This window comes from Sphaeramia orbicularis, chromosome 24, assembly GCF_902148855.1.
Source record: "Sphaeramia orbicularis chromosome 24, fSphaOr1.1, whole genome shotgun sequence".
NCBI classification, from domain to species: domain Eukaryota; kingdom Metazoa; phylum Chordata; class Actinopteri; order Kurtiformes; family Apogonidae; genus Sphaeramia; species Sphaeramia orbicularis.
Genome location: NC_043979.1, coordinates 34,882,384 through 34,904,156, shown reverse-complemented (window position 1 = coordinate 34,904,156; position 21,773 = coordinate 34,882,384). Strand labels below are relative to the sequence as shown.

Sequence of the window (21,773 nt, the reverse complement as noted above, 5' to 3'; positions counted from 1 at the left end):
TATAATAGCTTTATAAAGAATTTATAATCCTGCAGACACCACATATGCAAAATATGGTATAACATCTTAGAATTCATCAATATTATATATGTTATTCTTAAATATAATAATAAAAAAAATCCTCTCAGTACAGTACAGTAAAATGCATTGCAAATGTTAAAGTTAAGTTATTTCAAACAAAAAACATTCTTCATCAAGCCCATTCTGAATACTTTCTGCTCTTACTACTTTGACAAATATCTGTCAAAACCACAAAGTTTCAAATTGTTTCTGAATAAATGCATAACAACTCGGTTCTGCTGAGCAAACACTCTGAAATGCACTATTTCATTTTTCCCATGATGAATTTAATTCTCTGGGAATACTGTAAATCACATACTTTATCCTGAACTTGATGACCCAGCGCTTTTACCGTGCACTTCTCCACCTCCTCCTTCCTCCTTACTTCCCATGTTTAAAATATTCTTAGAGCTGAAATAAAATATGCAAATGTAATCAACTGCTTCAAAATTCATGAATTTGACATGCAAACGTTGAAGCTCAGACTTTGTGATATTTCTTGTCGAAAATTCTGCTTTCGTGACAGAAAAAAAAGAAAAATCTAAAGTTAACCAGTCTTGTACTTTTCCTGCAGGTTAAAGTCAAACAGTCTGTTGCAACGGCCTGTCCTTGACGAATGACTGTGTAGTGACGGGTCCTTGTTTGCTCAATAAGTAATGATTAGATTGGGGGTTTCTGTTCCCCAAATGACTGTGCATCAGATTCAACAGTGCTCGCTTGCAAATTACGTCTGGCTGATACTCAAAGCTGCCCGACAACAGTAAGTTTTATGTTGTGAGTCATTGTACTGAACATCTTGTGCATGTACTGGAAATGATTTGTCATCTGTACCTGTTGTATTTATGCTCAAAACACTTGGAATGTTTGCAATGTTTCCTAATTTTCTCCTCATATTTAACCTTCTGTGTCTTTTACGTCTTGTCTCGTAGTAATGAATGCCTGGTTTACCCTCGCTGTCCTTTGCTTGGCATGTTTCTGCCATGGCACTTTGTCCTGTCCGGCGCTTTGCAAATGCTACTCCAGAAGAGCTGAGGTGGTCTGTAATGACGTCCCGCTGACAGAGTACCCATCTGAGGGTCTTCCGAGGAACACAACGCTATTGACCATCCAGTTCACCAACATCACCACCATCACCGAGCGCCATTTAAACGATACGCCTCTGCTGCAGGGGCTCCACCTGTTCAGCAACCGCCTCCAGAGTCTTTCCTCTCACCTTCTCAGGGGCGTTTCTCACCTCAATACCTTGGATCTCACAGACAATAAACTGAGTCACCTGCCTGCAGATGTTTTCAGCCATGCACCGCTCCACAGTTTGGTACTGAAGAACAACCTGTTAGACAAAGCCGAAGCAGACTGGCTTTCAGATAACAGCAGCGTGACCTGGTTGGACTTATCAGGAAACCTTTTAACAAAAATCCCAGCAGGTCTGCTTCAAAAACTGCCGCTCCTGGAGAACCTGGACCTTGCTAACAATCGTCTGGAGAAGATCTCTGCAAAGTCTCTGGACCCCTTGACCAAACTTGAAAGGCTGAACCTACAGGATAACAAGCTGAACACCTTGGACATGTCGATATTCCAGAACACCCACAACCTCACCAACCTGTTCCTTTCTCGTAATAAGCTTCAAAAACTTCCCCAAAACCTTTTCCAGGAGCTCACCCAACTCCGGCACCTGAGTCTGGATGACAACCAGCTGAAGCACATCCCTCCAGGTTTGCTGGATCAGCTAGTCTCTCTGGATGAGGAGGGGCTGGACCTAACTGCTAACCCCTGGATGTGTGATGGAAAGATAGAGTATCTCTGGAGGTGGCTTCAGAAGAACAAGAACAAGGCTTTTCTTCCAGAGACCATCACATGTGCCACACCTCCGTCTCTGGCAGGACGCTCAGTCATGTCACTGACAGAAAATGAACTAAACCTTTAATCCTTACTTTAAAAAACATGATTATTTTGGCAGATATTGCAAGAGCAATCCAAGCCACAGTTATAGAAATTGTCAAAACAAGCATCCTCAGAATGTGATTTATAAGCCAGTGCATATTTTTAGTACCACAATATCTCATGTATTATTGTATAATGTGACACAGTTTACCTTCATCAAAAAATTTTATTTGGCTTTCCTACAATTTTAAGAATATTTCAATTACTTTTTCCTAATTTGTAGCTGAGTCAGGATCTCAAAAATTCAGTAGAAGTCTTTGTGATGGTTGGAAAATGACAAAGACTTCATGGAGAATGGATTTGCTTCAATCAGGCGATCCGTTTATTTGCGTACAAATGAGAAAACTGACAGACGAAGCTTCGCGCTCTCTCAAGAGTCAGTTCTACCTAATACAGAAAATCAGTCTAACTTACAGAGGCTGTGCTAAGCTTACATGGGATTGGTTAACATAAAATATGACGTATGATACTGTCGCTAAGCAGAAGAAAGAATGTCAGATGGACACAGGGCAGAACACAGTAAATTTGCCAGTGTAAAAAATGCAGTGTCAAAGTATTTTAATTCTTTCGGAGTTATTCCAACAATGGACAGAGCAAAATGTAACAAGATAACTTCCGGTGTCGGTGAAAATAATTGGAGTTTACAAAGGTTTTACACCGTCAGTGTCATATATTCAGTGCTAAAGTAAATTGACTCTCTCAAAGTTAATTCAACACCGATAAGAGCAAGATACCTTTCAGTGTTAAAGAATAACGACTATGAAAAGCCCCGCCCACCAACCTCCATGCTCAAACTGAGTGAGAAGTTGGACTCTGGCATCGCCATCTTCCTCGCATCGAAAAATTGCGTTTGTAAGTTTGTGTAGATAAACTATTGCTTTTGTTATTTCACCCAAGCAGAATCTGTGCGCAAGAATATAGTTACGTCGTCATCGTCAATGTTGGGTACATGTTTTCAAATACCGAATTTCAAACGGAAAACATGATATCGGGTCGGCGGCTTTCATATTACACGTCATTTTATGTTTACTTTTAATTGCAAAATTTCATTTTTACTTAGAGAAAATTGGGTACAGAAATAATTGTAACTTTTTTTGGCCCCTGCAGACACTGGGACTATAGTACATCATATGTAACACTGGTAGGAGGCAGTTAAAAATCAACACTCTTTGGAGTAATTTATTTATCAACATGTAGCATTAAGTAGGTTTAGCACTGGAAAAGTTATTTCTTAACACTTAACTCTTCAGTGTTGAATGTGAATAACACTATGGGTGTTACTTCTCACATAGTGTAAAACTTGATTGACACTAATTAGTGTAGTGTAGTGTAAAATATTAAGTCTTACTAGAGTAAAGTTGACTCTGGAAATGTAACTCTATGTTCTGTGTAAATTTTAAACTTTGTAGATAGGGACCATATGTTCACTGAGGTAGTGTTAAAAGTAACTCTTTAAGTGTTATATAAACACTGGCAATTTTACTGTGAATGTAAGACCTTGGAGTCATTCTGGGAAGTCTGAAAAGTTACTCTTTGTTGAATTCCAGAACTGAGAGACCTCATGCTCTGCTATAGGCTTAAAGTTCAAACTGTACCTTGTGCTATCTTTAGAGATAAAGTAGCTTACAATATGCAGAATTGAGAAGCTGACTGAAAGAAACATTTATGTTTTGAAGGACACAGGTGTCTTACAAAGTAGCAGTTGTGAGGAGCCAAGAACAGAAAACTTATGGTCAGCGTTAAGCATTAAAATCACTATTAACATCTTCTTCATAAAAAGTTTAAATTTGATGTCTTGTGGTTTAGAGTATTTCTATCGAGGTCAGAAAGGGTAATATTGATCAATGTGTGGTCATAGATTAACCTCTAAAAGGAACAGCTGGTTTGTTTGCTTGGTTGTGTTTGCCTCTTGCAACATCTGCTCCTGACTCATTGCTGAGCACAAATATATTTGTCTGTGTATAAAAGTAAGACCGTAATCAAAAAGAGAACGATGTCTGTTGGGACTTTAAGGTAGGATTTTACATTTCCAACCACAACGCAGTAGATTATGTAAACTTTTGATCACGTATATGGGTGATATGTTTTGTCTTCGCAGTGTTTTAAAAATGAACTTATTCTTGCTCCTGACTTTGAATGCACTGGCTGAGGGAAGTTACCAAAAACGAAGCGCCCACTCTTGCCCAGATCTGTGCTCCTGTTCCTTTGCGCCTTCGGGTGCAGAGGTGGAGTGCAGCCGAAGCTCCCTCACAGTTCTCCCTGTAGGTTTACCTCGCAACACCACCCGACTGTCCATCCAATCCAGCAACCTCAGCGCTATCACAGCCAGTCATTTGAGCGCTGTACCCCTTTTAACCAACCTCCAGCTCTACCACACCTCCTTGGACAACCTTCCTTCCGATCTCCTGAAGGACGTTCCTCACCTGAACACTCTGGATCTCACAGGTAATCGTCTGGTTCATCTGCCTCCAAATGTATTCCACCGTACCTCTCTCCAAAGTCTAGTACTGAAGAATAATCTGATTGAAAAAGTAGACTCTGAGTGGTTTCCTCACAACAGTAGTCTGACCTGGCTAGACTTGTCCGGAAACCGTTTGACAAGTATCCCGGCAGATCTTCTTCAGAGGTTACCGCACATGAGGAACCTCGACCTGAGTGATAATAACCTGCAAGACCTGCTGAACCTAGATTCTCTGAACCACCTGCACCACCTGGAGACGCTAAACCTCGCCGGTAACAAATTAACACAACTGAAAGCCACAACCTTCACCCACAACCTCCAACTATCCCAGCTGTTTCTGCAGCAAAACCAGATCCAGGAACTGCCGGAAAACCTCCTCCAGGGACTCCAACACCTTGAACTCCTGCTGCTTAATCAGAATCAGCTGCAACACCTCCCCGCAGGTTTGTTAGATGACAGAAAATCCTCTTTCCGGGTCATCCTATCATCGAACCCCTGGGTGTGTGATGAGAAGTTGGAGTATTTGTGGAAGTGGCTCACAGTCCATCATCACAATGTCATCTTTCTGGAGGAGGTGACATGTTCGGCGCCTGAAATTCTTAAAAATCGACAAGTTGTGTCTTTAACTGATAATGAGCTCAGTCCGAAAAAAAAACTAGATATAATCACAAATGAGTAATGAAAATGTTTTTGCTTCTTGCTTCTTCATTTTGTGATACTGCCAATTCCTGCTTATTAAAATACTGAAAATAAACCTCACAATTCTCCTTTTTTTTATCCAGCAGTTCTGTTATGGCACGTGTCAAACATGCGGCCCGGGGGCCAAATCTGGCCTGCCAAAGGGTCCCTGGGATGAATATGTGAAATGAAAAAATTAGGAAAGATAAGATAAGATAAGATAAGATAAGATATTAACAATCTTTTTAGTTCAGGTTCCACATTCAGACAAATTCGATGTCATAATAACCTATAAATACTCACAACTTTAAATTTTCTCTTTGTAAATGTAAATATTTTCATGTATTTACACTAAAACCAAGTATAATTTCACAAGAAATGTGAACAACCTGAAATGTTTTAAGAAAAGTAAGTACAATTTTAACAATATTCTGCCTGATATTAAATGTTTTGTGTATTTGTAATGATCTGTAAGTTATAATGAACATGTGTAAATGATATTGTGAGGCAGAATATTGTTAAAATTACACTTATTTTTTCAGTTTGTTCATGTTATTCACATTGTTTGATAGCATAGTTTGTAGATGTAAGCATTTTCATTGTTTGATTTGACTTTTTTCACTCTAAAACCGAGAGAAGTTTTTGGAGTTGACATTATTTACAGGGTGGGGAAGCAAAATTTACAATGAACATTTAGTTGTTTTTTCTCAGCAGGCACTACGTCAATTCTTTTGAAACCAAACATATATTGATGTCATAATCATACCTAACACTATTATCCATACCTTTTCAGAAACTTTTGCCCATATGAGTAATCAGGAAAGCAAACGTCAAAGAGTGTGTGATTTGCTGAATGCACTCGTCACACCAAAGGAGATTTCAAAAATAGTTGGAGTGTCCATAAAGACTGTTTATAATGGAAAGAAGAGAATGACTATGAGCAAAACTATTACGAGAAAGTCTGGAAGATACTATTAAAGAAGAATGGGAGAAGTTGTCACCCCAATATTTGAGGAACACTTGCGCAAGTTTCAGGAAGCGTGTGAAGGCAGTTATTGAGAAAGAAGGAGGACACATAGAATAAAAACATTTTCTATTATGTCAATTTTCTCGTGGCAAATAAATTCTCATGACTTTCAATAAACTAATTGGTCAAACACTGTCTTTCAATTCCTGCCTCAAAATATTGTAAATTTTGCTTCCCCACCCTGTATATATTATTATGTTATTATTTTACTGGTTCGGCCCACTTCAGATCAAATTTAGCTGAATGTGGCCCCTGAAGTAAAGTGAGTTTGACACCCCTGTGTTATGGTATTTGTTTCTGAAACTTTTCATGAAGTGATCATTCATGTCATATCATGCCATGTTTGTTTATTTCTCATAATATCTTCAGAACCCTTTATTGTTTGGAAGTGGTCCAGCCCACTGGGTGGCGTAAGATGCTAAAACAAATTCAGAGCATTGAGCTGAACAGACAGTGTATCTCAATTAAAAAGCACTTGACTCAGAAGATTCAGTCAAAGATATTAAGACGACTAAAAACTGCTGTGAAAATATTCCTTATTTATACTAATGTGGCTCATTAAGTGCTTTGTACCGTATCTAAAAGCAGTGTACCATATCCAAGTGTGTGCAAGTTTTTAATCATATAGCTGAATACACTGAGTAGCCAAAAAAAAAAAAAAAAAAGAAGGGAAAATAAAAATGAATAAATAAATAATGGTTAATGTTGTGTTAAAAAATGCAAGAAAATGAAAATGTCCGTTCTTCCTTCTTTGATCTGATTTAAGAATCTTAAGGTAAATCCTCACTCTGACAGATCCTCCTCAGTTGTTGTTGGTTGCATCATAGATTGCAGCATTGTTTTAGTCGTGCCCTTTTGTTTTTAATGATGCTGAGCATGTAGGAGTGTGTGGGCAGCGCAACGGCTGAGCCTTCCAGCTGACCTCTTCTGGATGTGCTTAAATATCTCTCTCTCTTTTTTTCTTTAGGTCTCTCTTTCATACCATATGCGAGTGTGTGTGAATGTGTTTATGTTTTTTTTTTTTTATGCATGCCCATATCCCCCCTCTCCCCTCCCTTCCATCCTCAAACCTTGATCACACTGAGTGCACTGGATTGTAATTTATTACTCTTATAAAATATGAAACGCTGCCTCCTCTGGAGCCTGTTACTTATGAAAATTAAACCTTGTTAGTAACTGCTCCCCAAAGAACTGAGGAAAACTTGATGCATGTCTTTTATTCCACCTTTCTGAATTGTATCCTGGGGGTTAGAGGTTGAGGAAGTAACTTTGCAAACTACAGTGGCCCAGAGGTGCAACAGCTCAAAAAATTATCCACTATTAGAAAAAAAAAAGAAGAGAACAGCCCAAACTAGAAGCACTCGGAGAGCGCAGACCTCCACCAAGGCTGATCAGTGGCCCCCCCCGTGGGCCCCCCCACCCCCGATCACCACCAAAATGTAATCATTTCTTCCTTATCCCATTTCCAACAAACCCTGAAAATTTCATCCAAATCTGTCCATAACTTTTTGAGTTATGTTGCACACTAACGATCAGTGGCCCCCCCTCGTGGGCCCCCCCACCCCCGATCACCACCAAAATTTTATCATTTCTTCCTCATCCCATTTCCAACAAACCCTGAAAATTTCATCCAAATCTGTCCATAACTTTTTGAGTTATGTTGCACACTAACGGACAGACAAACAAACAGACAGACAGACAAACAAACAAACAAACAAACCCTGGCAAAAACATAACCTCCTTGGCGGAGGTAAATATTATTCACTATAAGAAAAAAAGAGAACAGTTATAAAATGATCCACTATAAGACAAAAAAAGAGAAAAACCCCAAAAATATCCACTATAAAAAAAGAACAGCCCAAAATATTATCCACTATAAGAAAAAAAGAACAGCCCAAAAAATTATTCACTGTAAGAAAAAAAAGAACAGCGCAAAAAATTATTCACTGTAAGAAAAAAAAAGAACAGCTCAAAAAATTATCCACTATAAGAAAAAAAGAGAACAGCCCAAAAAATTATCCTCTGTAAGAAAAAAAAAAAGGTTAAAAAATTATCCACTATAAGACAAAAAAACAGAAACCCCCCCAAAATATCCACTATAAAAAAGAGAACAGCCCAAAAATGTATCTACTATAAGAAAAGTAAGAGAACAGCTCAAAAAATTATCCACCATAAGAAAAAAAAGAACAGCCCAAAAAATTATCCACTATAAGAAAAAAAAGAACAGCCCAAAAAATTATCCACTATAAGAAAAAAAAAGAACAGCCCAAAATGTTATTCACTATAAGAAAAAGAAAGAGAACAGTTCAAAAATGATCCACTATAAGACAAAAAAAGAGAAAAACCCAAAAAATATCCACAATAAAAGAAGAAAACAGCCCAAAAATGTATCCACTGTAAGAAAAGTAAGAGAACGGCTCAAAAAATTATCTACAATAAGAAAAATAAGAGAACAGCCCAAAAAATTATCCACCATAAGAAAATAAAAACATCATCCACCTTTTCAGTTAAGGCGGTACTGTTTACCCTTAGCATCAGCCACATTAGCTGAAGGCTTTAAAAATTTTCCAGCCTATGCTTTTATTTTTTGTGGTGGCCTTAATTTTAAAGCAAGAGATCTTTTGGGTAAACAGCACCCCTTTAACTGAAAAGGTGGATGATGTTTTTTTTTTCCTTATAGTGGATAATTTTTTGGGCTGTTCTTTTTTTTTTTTTTTCTTATACTGGATTTTTTTGGACTGTTTTCTTTTTTTCTTATAGTGGATTTTTTTTTGGACTGTTTTTTTTTTTTCTTATACTGGATTTTGGGGGGGGGGGGGGGGGGGGACTGTTCTCGTCTTTTTTTCTTATAGTGGATATTTTTGGGGGCTGTTCTCTTTTTTCCTATAGTGGATATTTTTTGGGGCTGTTCTCTTTTTTCTTATAGTGGATTTTTTTTTTTTGGGCTATTCTCTTTTTTCTCACAGTGGATAATTTTTTGGGCTGTTCTCTTTTTTTCTTACAGTGGATTTTTTTGGACTTTTTTTTCTCATAGTGGATATTTTTTGGGCTGTTCTCTTTTTTTCTTATAGTGGATATTTTTTGGGGCTGTTTTTTTTTTCCTTTAGTGGATATTTTTTTGGGCTGTTCTCTTTTTTCTTATGGTGGATATTTTGGGGGGCTGTTCTCTTTTTTTCTTATAGTGGATTTTTTTTTTTTTTTTTTTTTTTTGGGCTGTTCTCTTTTTTTCTTATAGTGGATATTTTTTTGGGCTGTTCTCTTTTTTTCTTATAGTGGATATTTTTTGGGGCTGTTTTTTTTTCCTTTAGTGGATATTTTTTTGGGCTGTTCTCTTTTTTCTTATGGTGGATATTTTTGGGGGCTGTTCTCTTTTTTTTCTTATAGTGGATTTTTTTTGTGCTGTTCTCTTTTTTTTCTTATAGTGGATTTTTTTTTTTTTTTTTTTTTTTTTGGGCTGTTCTCTTTTTTTCTTATAGTGGATAATTTTTTGGGCTGTTGCACCTCTGGGCCACCGTAGCAAACAGACTTGTGGTCCAAATCCTAGTTCACCTTGATAAAAAAATCCCCTCTGGATAGAAACATCTGTGTGGAGGAAGTGAATGAGTGCACCTTCGTCTGCTTTAACAACTACCGCTGCTCTTTAGGGTGGGGGATACTTAATCTTCATGTGCCCTTGCAAAGCCCCCCCAGCTCTGATGTTTGTAAATGTCTAATCGAGCAGTGTGTAGTACACAAAGACCACGGCTCCCCAGACAAATGAAGATGAAACTCCCTCTTCTGATCAGTATGGAGGGATGGACGCTGTTCTCTGGCACGGCGCCCAACTGTCGGCTAATGAAGACTGACTGACACCGAAATCTAAAAGGTCACAGGCGACTTTTCACACACTTGAATGACACTGTGTTAAAAAAGAAACAAAAAAAAAACATGAGACATGATAGTGGCTGATGGCTGTTCATCAACAAATAACACAGTGCTAATTAATTTGACATTTGTGTTATCATCAACTCAGTGGATTTTGTCAGTTAATTATAAAAAATGGGAGTTATTTTTGTGAAGAGTTACTTTGTAGGGCAGCACCTTAATGCAATCAGTTATATATCTGTGTTATTTGTTGTGTGTAGATTCTAAAAGATGGGCTATTATGTGTGTAGATGGTGGGATGGTGGAATGCCATTTGGTTGTTACACAATCATAATGACGTAAATGGTTATTATACAAGAAGTACCAGTTTTATAAAAAAAAATACAGCTTATTAGCAAGATTATGAGTAACCCACTGTTGCCCATAAAGTTGGATTAAAATATTTAAATTCTTTTCATGTGAGTTAGTCTTGATAATTTAACTGGGACTCGGTATGTGATCAGTACACCTGGTCAAAAGGGGATTACTGATAAAAGGAATAAAAAGAGGAATGTGTCTGAAAAGAAAATGAATAAATAAGACGGAAGAAGGAAGTAGATAGAGGAGAGAGGGTATGAATGGAATAAATGATGTTCACAGTTATTCCAAAAGACACTCTAAGGGCTGTTACCTTCTGTACTGCCAGACTTCTATTAATCAGTGTTCAATGAAATACTGTCGACCATCTCCTTCCCCACTTCATCTAAGTCTAATTAGTGAAAATGAATGTATTTTATTTGTATTGTCTTGTAACTTTTTATTTTATTTTATTTTTTTTTATTATTTTAAATCATACACTTATACAAACATGTACCTAGACATAAGGAACCACACAGACACAATCCAAAAAAAAAAAAAATTATACAGCAAACCTACAAACTCACCAAACACAAAAAGAGAAAAAAACAACAACCACTAGAAACACTCGGAGAGCGCAGACCTCTGCCAAGGCTGATCAGTGGGGCCCCCCCGTGGGCCCCCCCACCCCAAATCACCACCAAAATTTAATCATTTGTTCCTTGTGCCAGTATCAACATTTCCTGAAATTTTCATCCAAATCCGTTCATAACTTTTTGAGTTATCTTGCACACAAACAGACAGACAAACAGACCAACGCTGACAAAAACATAACCTCCTTGGTGGAGGTAACAACAAAACAACAACAACAAGATAAACAATACCATCACCTGCTTGTCTTGTAACGTTTAAGTATAAGATCCTACTGTTGTTGTTATATTGATGCATATATTTGGATTTGTTCTGGGATTTTTAAATAATTTATAAATTGAAGTGGTGGGGGTGGGATTTAATAAGTTTTCTTCTTCCCTCTCCTTTTTGAGCAATACTTATTAAATTTATTTTGTTCTTACTAGTGTACATGGTAATTGCTATATTGTCTTCTACATTGTCTTGATCACCTCTATTTATTAATGTATTTGCTCATACTATACTATACTACACTACACTACACTATACTATACTATACTACACTACACTACACTACATTACACTATACTGAACTGAACTATACTGTACTGTACTGTACTATACTGTACTATACTATACTAAACTGTACTGTACTGTATTGTACTGTACTGTACTATACTGTACTGTACTGTACTATACTATACTATACTATACTATACTATACTAAACTGTACTGTACTGTATTGTACTGTACTGTACTATACTGTACAGTACAGTACAGTACACTATACTAAACTGTACTGTACTATACTATACTGTACTGTACTCTACTGTACTATACTATATTATACTATACTATACTATACTACACTACACTATACTATTCTATACTGTACTATACTATACTGTACTATACTATACTACACTAAACTGTACTATACTATACTGTACTGTACTATACTGTACTATACTATACTACACTAAACTGTACTATACTATACTGTACTGTACTATACTGTACTATACTATACTATACTAAAACTATGTATTTCCTTCAGCTCTATTCCTTCCTTAGAATTTCTTTTTTGTATTTGTTGCATAGGTTTTCTGCTGTTTCCATTTCCATTCATTAATTCATTAATTCATTTGAAGGGTTTTATTTTACATGCTGAAAATTAATCACTCAAATCTGTCATTTCCTGAAGTGAAATGTTCTGTTTTCCTACATTTTAAGATGGACATAAAGTACTCACATGAGCTGTTCCTCGTATCACAGATGAAACCCTTGAATAGAGATCCATCATAAACCCACTGCAGAATTTCATTACCTTTACTCACATGTTCTGTGTTGCTTTTTTTTTTCTTTTCTTTTATCAAAATGGGGTTTTCGAGAACAGAGGAATAGCTGTCAGATTTAAAAGTCATCTCCTTCCATACACATATCAGTTATCAACAAAGGTAGAGCACTTACTCCACTGAAATTACAAATGATAACACTGACGTACTCCTTTTGTACAGTCTTTTGTTTTATATAATACCCCGCCTGTCATGTAAGTACCTCTGCGTGACTGTAGCGTGAGGTGCAATTAATCACGAAATGCAAAAAAAATCCCAAGACAAATTTTCTCCTTTAACAAAATGCGTGTCCATTATTAAACACCTTTGTTTCATCTGTTCCACAGCGGCTCACCTCTTTTATCTCCAACCTTGAGATTTTGCAGGTCACGCTCGACTCGTGAGTGTTGAGCTCAGGCTGAAATGAGAAAGACGTTGTTATGCTCATTAAACGCTTACCTGGAGGTGGGTGGGAGCAGTCACTCGTAAGCTGGAGGCCATTACCATGCAAGCACTTAACACCAAAAAAAAAAAAAAAAAAAAAAAAAACGACTCCCACTGAGCCGTTTATCAACCTTACCATGCTTTTTTTTTTCTCTCATGAGTGACAGTGGTTTGTTTATGCCTCAAACACACAAATGTGCATATTCCTTCCCAGAATGCACTGAGGCTTAAACCCTTCTGCCTGTATTTTCAATCAATTTTACAATGACTAGTTAAGGTAGATGTTTTTTTTCTAAAGTACAACACCATGCATCAACCTGGTATCATCATTTATCATAATCTTGCATTCATCTTATTCCCCTGCTCATAAATCATCGCTGTACTTGACAACATAAACATGTGGAAAGGAATGTGCTGTTGCCTTTGTGCATTATCTCATTATTGGCCAAGGGGACCCCGGTTGCTTCCCCCTACTGTATGATTGGTTGTTGTAAATGGCCTCTCGTGCTCTCTGGAGAAATGGGCTATTAGGAGGCTCTTCCTAGATGGACGCCGTGTTTAACACTCTGCCACAAATCGAGGTTGTTTTATTGCAGAAATAAAGGTTTTTGATGGCGGCTCCCTCAGTAACCCCAGACGGTGCAGAGTGAGACCTGAACCGTATAGAAATCACATTAACCTTCAACCAAATGCAACAGATGTTTATCCATCAAAACCAAAGAAATGGATACAACTGTAAATGTCGACTTCAGCACAGCCTAATAATAACAACCAAAAAGTAGAAAAGCACTCGGACAGCACAGACCTTCACCAAGGCAGCACCCCCCCAGTCACCACCAAAATTTAATCATTTGTTGTGCCAGTATCAACATTTCCTGAAAATGTTATCAAATCTGTCCATAACTTTTTGAGTTATCTTGCTAACACACAGTCAAACAAACAAACAAACAAACAAACAAACAAACAAACAAACAAACAAACAAACAAACAAACAAACAAACAAACCCAGATGACAACACAACCTCCCTGGCAGAGGTAATGAATGAAAGAAAATGGAAACAGCAGAAAACCTATGCAACTAATACAATAAAGAAATTCTAAGGAAAGAACAGAGATGAAGGAAATATATACTTCAGTTTAGTTTAGTTTAGTTTAGTTTAGTTTAGTTTAGTTTGGTTTAGCTGCAATTTGCACATTTTGCAGAAAAGGTCAGAAACTAAAAATGACTATAATTTCATTCATGTATGCAGATCAGTACCCCCCCTCCCCCATCACCCCCTAAATGTAATCATTTGTTCCTTGTGCCAGTATCAACATTTCCTGAAAATTTCATCCAAATCCATCCATAACTTGCTGAGTTATCTTACTAACAAACAAACAAACAAGCAAACAAACTAGAAAAGCACTTGGAGAGCACAGACCTCCGCCAAGGTAGATCAGCCCCCCCCCCCGATCACCACCAAAATTTTATCATTTGTTCCTTGTGCCAGTATCAACATTTCCTGAAAATTTCATCAAAATCTGTCCATAACTCTTTGAGTTACCTTGCTAACAGACAAATAAACAAACAAACAAGCAAAGGTAATGAAAATGAATGAGGTAATGAATGAAAGAAAATGGAAACAGCAGAAAACCTATGCAACTAATACAATAAAGAAATTCTAAGGAAAGAATAGAGCTGAAGGAAATATATACTTCAGTTTAGTCTAGTTTAGTTTAGTTTAGTTTAGTTTAGTTGCAATTTGCACATGTTGCAGGAAAGGTCAGAAGCTAAAAATTATTTTTTAATTTCATTTATGCATGCAGATCAGTACCCCCCTCCCATCACCACCCAAATTTTATCATTTGTTCCTTGTGCCAGTATCAACATTTCCTGAAAATTTCATCAAAAACCATCCATAACTTTTTTGAGTTACCTTGCTAACAGACAAATAAACAAACAAACAAGCAAACAAACTAGAAAAGCACTCGGAGTGCACAATCCTCCACCAAGGTTGATCAGCCCCCCCCCCCCCCCCCCCAATCACCACCTAGATTTAATAATTTGTTCCTTGTGCCAGTATCAACATTTCCTGAAAATTTCATCAAAATCCTTCCATAACTTTTTGAGTTATCTTGCTAACAGACAAATAAACAAACAAACAAACAAACAAACAAGCAAACAAACTAGAAAAGCATTTGGAGAGCGCAGTCCTCCACCAGGGTAGATCAGCCCCTCCCAATCACCACCCAAATTTAATCATTTGTTCCTTGTGCCAGTATCAACATTACCTGAAAATTTCATCCAGATCTGTCCATAACTTTTTGAGCTATCTTGAAAACGAACAAACAAACTAGAAAAGCACTCAGAGAGCGCAGACCTCTGCAAGGCAGATCAGCCCCCCCATTCACCACCAATATTTAATCATTTATTCCTTGTGCCAGGACCAACATTTACTGAAAATCTCCTCCAAATCCGTCCGTAACTTTTTCAGTTATCTTGCTAAGACAGACAAACAAACAAAAAATCTGCAACCCCCCCCAATCACCACCAAAATTTAATCACTTGTTCCTTGTGCCAGTATCAACATTTCCTTAAAAAATCATGAAAATCCATCCATAACTTTTTGAGTTATCTTGCTAACAGACAGACAAACAAATAAACAGAGAGACAAACCCAAATGAAAACATAACCTCTGCCGTCACACTTGGCGGAGGTAACAAACAAACAAACAAACTAGGAAAGCACTCAAAGAAAGCAGACCGCCACCAAGGCACATCAACCCCCCCCCCCCCCCCCCCCCCCCCGCCCCCCCCCTAACAATCACCACCAAAATTTGATCATTTGTTCCTTGTGCCAGTATCAACATTCCCTGAAAATTTCACCCAAATCCATCCATAACTTTTTGAGTTATCTTGCTAACAGACAAACAAACAAATAAACAAACAAACCCCAACGAAAACATAACCTCTGCCGTTCTTTGGCGGAGGTAATAACAGAGGACATTTAAACGAATCCAATAGCTGCTAAAATTTGTAGAAGACACAAATCCACAAAGCTGATAGATGCAGCTCAGTTGATGGTTTTCTTTCCCGGCCAAGTACAGCTTGGTTTTTTGGCTGCACTGCGCTAAAACAACACCTGATAAGACTGCAACAGCCTGGAAAATCAACACAAGTGATGTAATTACCAAAAGGACACGCAAGTCTCAATGTTCAGCTGAGGGAATTGTTCACATAAACAATTTGCAAAGATTTAACTCTCCTAAACACCAACATCTAATTCAATACGTGGGGATAAAATAGTCATTTATTGGGGCTCATGAGTAAATATTTAATCAAAGTATATAATCTTTCATGGATAAGCAGCTGTCTATTTGCTGTGTGTGTGACATTTTTTGGGGTTTAAGAGGATTTAACTTAAGAAATAGAGTATTATATTCATAGTTGTGTTTTTATTAGTGTTTAATCGCCTGAAAATAAAAATTGTCATGTTTTTAGTACCTTAGAATGAGTCATTTCTATCTACAGTGGGAGCAGTTCGCCTCCACAGAGTCAGATATGTTCCCACAGTCACTCAGAGTGGACTTCCTCTTCTTTTTTCAGTAGCAGTGGCATTCAAGGTTAAGGTATATTATCAACTAAGTGTGGGACAAAATGAATGTCAACACAGCAAAAAGAAAAAAAAAAAAACAGTTTCTGATATTGACAGGGATGGAATGGAGGATTTCAGTGGTCACAATCTGAAACTTCACTGCTAAATGACGCCAAATATTACAAACTAAACATTTAAATGCACATAATCTCATATTTAAAGGCAAAATATGTGTGTAATAAGTGTGTAGAGTCATACCAGCACAGTGTTTGGTTATGAGCACTAGAAAATATATTATTAAAAACAGACGCATAATATTGCTGATTATGTATAAGTATATTTATTACTTTTGCATTGTAAACGTATTTTTAAAAAACAAGTCAAATGGACTCATAAAAATTGTTTGTTGACTATTTAAAGGTAGGACATAATTCACGAATATTACATTTTGGTTCTCTACTATCATTTCTAAATCTGTAGTTAAATGTATTTACTTAAATACTTTGTCATTTCTTTTTTTTTTTTTTTTTAAAGAAATCAAAACACAACTACATGCAACTTCGTGGTATGCAATGACAATTAAAAAAATATATATATACTCCTTTCATTTACGTTTTGCTTGTTGCTTTTACCCATTATTATTATTATTATTATTATTATTATTATTATTATTATTATGTTTATTTATTTATATTTTTAACCAAAATTATATCATATTTAATCAATAAATTATGTAAATATGTTTATTTAAATCAAATATGTGTTGACTACATCATTATATTTCTCTTCTTCTTTTTATATATTTAATTTTACTTAATTATTTATTTTTTATGTATGTTTTTATGAGGATTTTAGATGTAGCTTTGCTTACCTCTTGTATGGTATGTTTAAAAAAAAAACATGTTTTGTGCGATTCACAAACAATAACTATGACATTTATCCGTTTGTCAAATTTTTATTTCCTGAAATGGAAATTTTCTGTCTGTGATGTGCCATATTGTGCCGTACAATATTTAGCTATTAGATCAAGAAAATAGTATTTTGACTTCACCTAGTTTTACTTCTTACAGTTTGCAGGGTATGAGTAGGGATAAAAAACACATGTATATTTCTCTTAACAGATATTTACCACCTCAGGTTTTTTTTTGTTTGTTTGTTTGTTTGTTTTTTAATTCTGTCCACGTACAAACCAGTACAAATGCTTCGAACTGAGACTGTGGATAATACTAGATGTAGCTGATACAGAGGGTTTAGTTCAGGATGTGGAAGTGTATTTTTACATGATGTAACACTGGTGCAGTTTTTCTTTTGAAGGTATCCACGCTGACCTCCATCTACTGCAGGTCATACACTGATTTCCACCTCAACTTGATGTTTCAGCGCAGCTTCTTTACACAAAGCAACAACAGACATGAACAAAACGGGGTGGAATTCCATCATTTTCCCATTTCTTTGTTTTCGCTGAACACACACATACACACAAACCAAACCGAGGACTTAAAACATTGTTTATCTGTGGATTGACAGCATATCTACATTAGCATGGACAGAATATTAGACACAGAAGCAGAAACCTTTCCTCAGTTCTATTCATTCAGGACTGAACAAGTTGTGGATGAATAAATGTATTGGTTTAGAACAGGGGTGTCAAACTCATTTTCTTCCGGGGGCCACATTCAGCCCAATTTAATCTGAAGTGGGCCGGACCAGTAAAACATTAGCATGATAGCCAATAAATAATGACAACTCCTAAATGTTTTAGTGCAAAAAATAACATTAAATTATGCCGATATTTACATTTACAAACTATCCAAACAAAAAGGATGTGAATAAACTGAAAAAAATGAAATTTGTTAAGAAATATAAATACAATTTTATCAATATTATGCCTTGATTTATCGTTTATATTTATATACATGCGCATTACAGATCAGATCTACAAAAGCACAAAACATTTCCTAACAGGCAGAATATTGTTAAAATTGTACATAATTTTCTTCAGCCATTTCAGGTTGTTCATATTTGTTCAGGTTACTCACATTTTATTGTTAAAGGATAGTTTGTAAATGTTGACATTTTCATAATTTAATGTTTTTTGCACTAAATCAAAGAGAAAAAAAAATGGTGTTGTCATTATTTATAGGTTATTATGATATTATTTTTGAGTTTGATGGCCTAACTTGCACTTTGCAAATTTGTCCTGCGGGCCAGATTGGAACCTTTGGCGGGCCGGTTTTGGCCCCCAGGCCGCATGTTTGACATCTGTGGTTTAGAACATAACCGCTGTGAAAAGGTTTAGAAAATATACTGTTTTGTTCCCTTTCCTCTCTTCATTTTACCTTAAATCGCTGCTGTCTCCTTTAAGCAGAGAGGACAGTAACCTATTCATGCTACATAAAATTCCTTTATGTACTTCTTAACCCATAAAAACCCAAACATCCACCAGCGACCAAAAGCATCTACTGATCTAAACTGTTTAACCCTTTCATGCATACTGGTCACTATAGTGGACAGTTCTTCTCCAGCTCTTCTCTTGTATATTCATGGGTTTTGTTGTTTTAGTTCCATATCAGCCGACACAGTGGACACTTATGCATCATCCCATAATACATTGTAATTCATACCATTACTGTAACTTTGCAGATCAGGTTGATAAACCCGATCAACATTCAGCTAAATTTGATCTGAAGTGGGCCGAACCAGTAAAATTATAATAATATATAAATAATGTCAATTCCAAACTTTTCCCTATGTTTTAGAGTTGATAAACCTGATCTGCAGTAACATGTGTCAAATACATCTACAGTCTACTCTCGTTAAACCGCCCGCCATTATACCGCCATTTTCGCTCACCGCCGACCAAAACCATTGCACAAAAATCCCCAATGCATTATTCCATTAGCTACCGCCATTTCCGCCTATCGCCATCCGCCAGCCCAGTTCCATGCACAAACAACACTTATACCATTGATTTCCCGACCGTTATACCGCCAGCGTGATTGCCATCGAGTACACATAAATTTTAACAATGCACTGAAACAAACGCGCCAGACGCTGATCGCGACAAGCTACGAGTAGGTCTACGGAACGGCCACCGTTCATTTATCGCAGAACACTCAGTAGGTCAGGATGTCGGGAAGAGGACGTGGGATTAAGCCAAAGCCTCAAGATGATGGGGTGTCATTTCCCGACACGGTATAATAATGCTTAAAATGTTTCCCCACTTTAAATGATCCCTTACAACATAACAGAATCAAGATTTATTTAGAAACGCAATTAGAACGGGTTAACGGAGGCAGCATAGACATCATATAGTAAAGACATGCACATTATGGACGCAACCCGTTGTAACGCCATTTTCGCTATACCGCCAATTTGGCCGTGAACGGAAGTTGGCGGTATAACGAGAGTAGACTGTATAAACATCTTTAAACTGTCCTTTTAAAAATGTGAGTAACATGAACAACCATGAAAAAACTGAAATTTATTTAGAAAAATCAGTGCAATTTTAACTCTATTCTGCCTCTGCTTATCATTTGTAAATGTGCATTATAACTTACAGATCGCAACGGATATGCAAAATACACCAAATATTTTAGTAAATGGCCGAATATTAGCAAAATTGCACTTACTTCTCTTAGGACATTTCTAGTTTTTCATATTTTTTGTGAAAGCCTGGTTTGTAAATTTAAACATTTTCATATAATTTCACATTTTTACACCAAAACAGAGGAAAAATTCGGAACTGTCATTATTTGTAGGTTTTTATGGTCGTATTTTACTGATCTGACCCACTTCAGACTAAAGTAGGGCTTTATATGGGCCCTAAAGTAAAAGGACTGACTGTTAATATCTTCAGTGTAATTTTTTGCATTTCACAAATTCATCCTACGGGCCAGATTGGACGCTTTGGCGGGCCGGTTGTGGCCCCCGGCCCATATGTTTGACACCTGTGTTTTTATTCAGATGCACTTTTTTTTTGTTGCACTTTTATATAGAAGTATTTTAATACTGGTGTGTTTACTGGTGTGTTTGTTGTGCTTGTTGAATGTATTTATGAGTGGGAAGAGTGTAGTTTGAATGTTGTTTGTGTTTTTTTTATATGGGGGGCATGTGCAATTTCATTGTATTTATTATGCAATAACAATAAAGCTTCTATTCTATGTATGCGGAAATGAACAAAAATAGTCACTTGCCTGATAAAGGGTGAAGAAAGTTTAAATAGAGAGAAAAAAATCATTTGGGAACTGCTAGAAAAGTAGTTCCGGGTCTTTATGGGTTAAAATACTTTGGTGGTGTATGTTGCACCAGCTTGTACACTACCAGTCAAAAGTTTGGACTCACCAGGTTTTTCTTTATTTTCATGACTATTTACATTGTACATTTTCACTGAAGGCATCAAAACTATGAATGAACACATATGGAATTATTTTGTTTAAAAAAGTGTGACATAACTCAAAGCATGTTTTATATTTTAGATTCTTCAAAATAGCCACATTTTGCTTTTATTCCTGCTCTGCACGTTCTTGGCATTTTCTCGATGAGCTTCATGAGGTAGTCACCTGAAATGTTTTCCAACAGTCTTGAAGGAGTTCCCAGTGATGCTGAGCACTGGTTGACCATCTGTGGTCTATCTCATGCCATTTAAATGAGAAGGGTGAGTCCAAACTTTTGACTGGTAGTGTATTTAAAAAAAAAAAAAAAGAGTATTGTGGAAAGATGCAGGAAAAGGACACCATAACGAGGATACTGTGAAATGTACAGTAACTTGCTGGCAGCAATTAGCAAGTAAGTTGCTGTATTACATTCTACAGCATACTTACTGTATATTAAATTACAGTACCTGTAAAATACTGTACTTGTCATTACAGTACAGGGTGGGGAGGCAAAATTTACAATATTTTGAGGCAGGGATTGAAAGACAGTGTATGACCAATTAGTTTATTGAAAGTCATGAGAATTTTTTTGCCACGAGAAAATTGACATAATAGAAAATGTTTTATAATATTCTATGTGTCCTCCTTCTTTCTCAATAACTGCCTTCACACGCTTCCTGAAACTTGTGCAAGTGTTCCTCAAATATTCGGGTGACAACTTCTCCCATTCTTCTTTAATAGTATCTTTAAGAAAGTTGACATTGCTGTGTGATGTTCTATTGGTAGCATGTTCTAAAACGCCCCAAATACCATAATCCAGAGGGTTTAGATCTGGGCTAGAAGGCGGCCATAAACATGGCTCCCAAAAATTGCTAAAGTTGGATTTGTTGCTTTCGTCAACAAGTGTTTTGGTGTTCTTGTGTAAGATTTTAACTTCAAATCATATTTTACTGCATTTCTAACGGTCTTGTTGTCTACCTCAAGTTCAATTGCCATTTTTCTCATGGATTTGGTTGGATCCTTTAGGATTCTGGATTTGAGAGCTTT

At 36.7% G+C, this 21,773-nt stretch overlaps 2 protein-coding genes across 2 annotated transcripts; both read left to right on the top strand.

The window, feature by feature from the left end:
- Positions 1-226: 226 nt before the first annotated feature.
- Positions 227-2,399, top strand: LOC115415347 (leucine-rich alpha-2-glycoprotein-like). Its single transcript, XM_030128880.1, has one exon. It carries the CDS (start codon positions 992-994, stop codon positions 1,982-1,984), a length of 993 nt encoding a protein of 330 aa, XP_029984740.1. The 5' UTR covers positions 227-991; the 3' UTR covers positions 1,985-2,399.
- A 1,100-nt stretch (positions 2,400-3,499) lies between these two features.
- On the top strand, positions 3,500-5,211 carry LOC115415346 (leucine-rich alpha-2-glycoprotein-like). Its single transcript, XM_030128879.1, has one exon. The coding sequence runs from the start codon at positions 4,074-4,076 to the stop codon at positions 5,139-5,141; it is 1,068 nt and encodes a 355-aa protein (XP_029984739.1). The 5' UTR covers positions 3,500-4,073; the 3' UTR covers positions 5,142-5,211.
- The last annotated feature ends 16,562 nt before the right edge of the window (positions 5,212-21,773 follow it).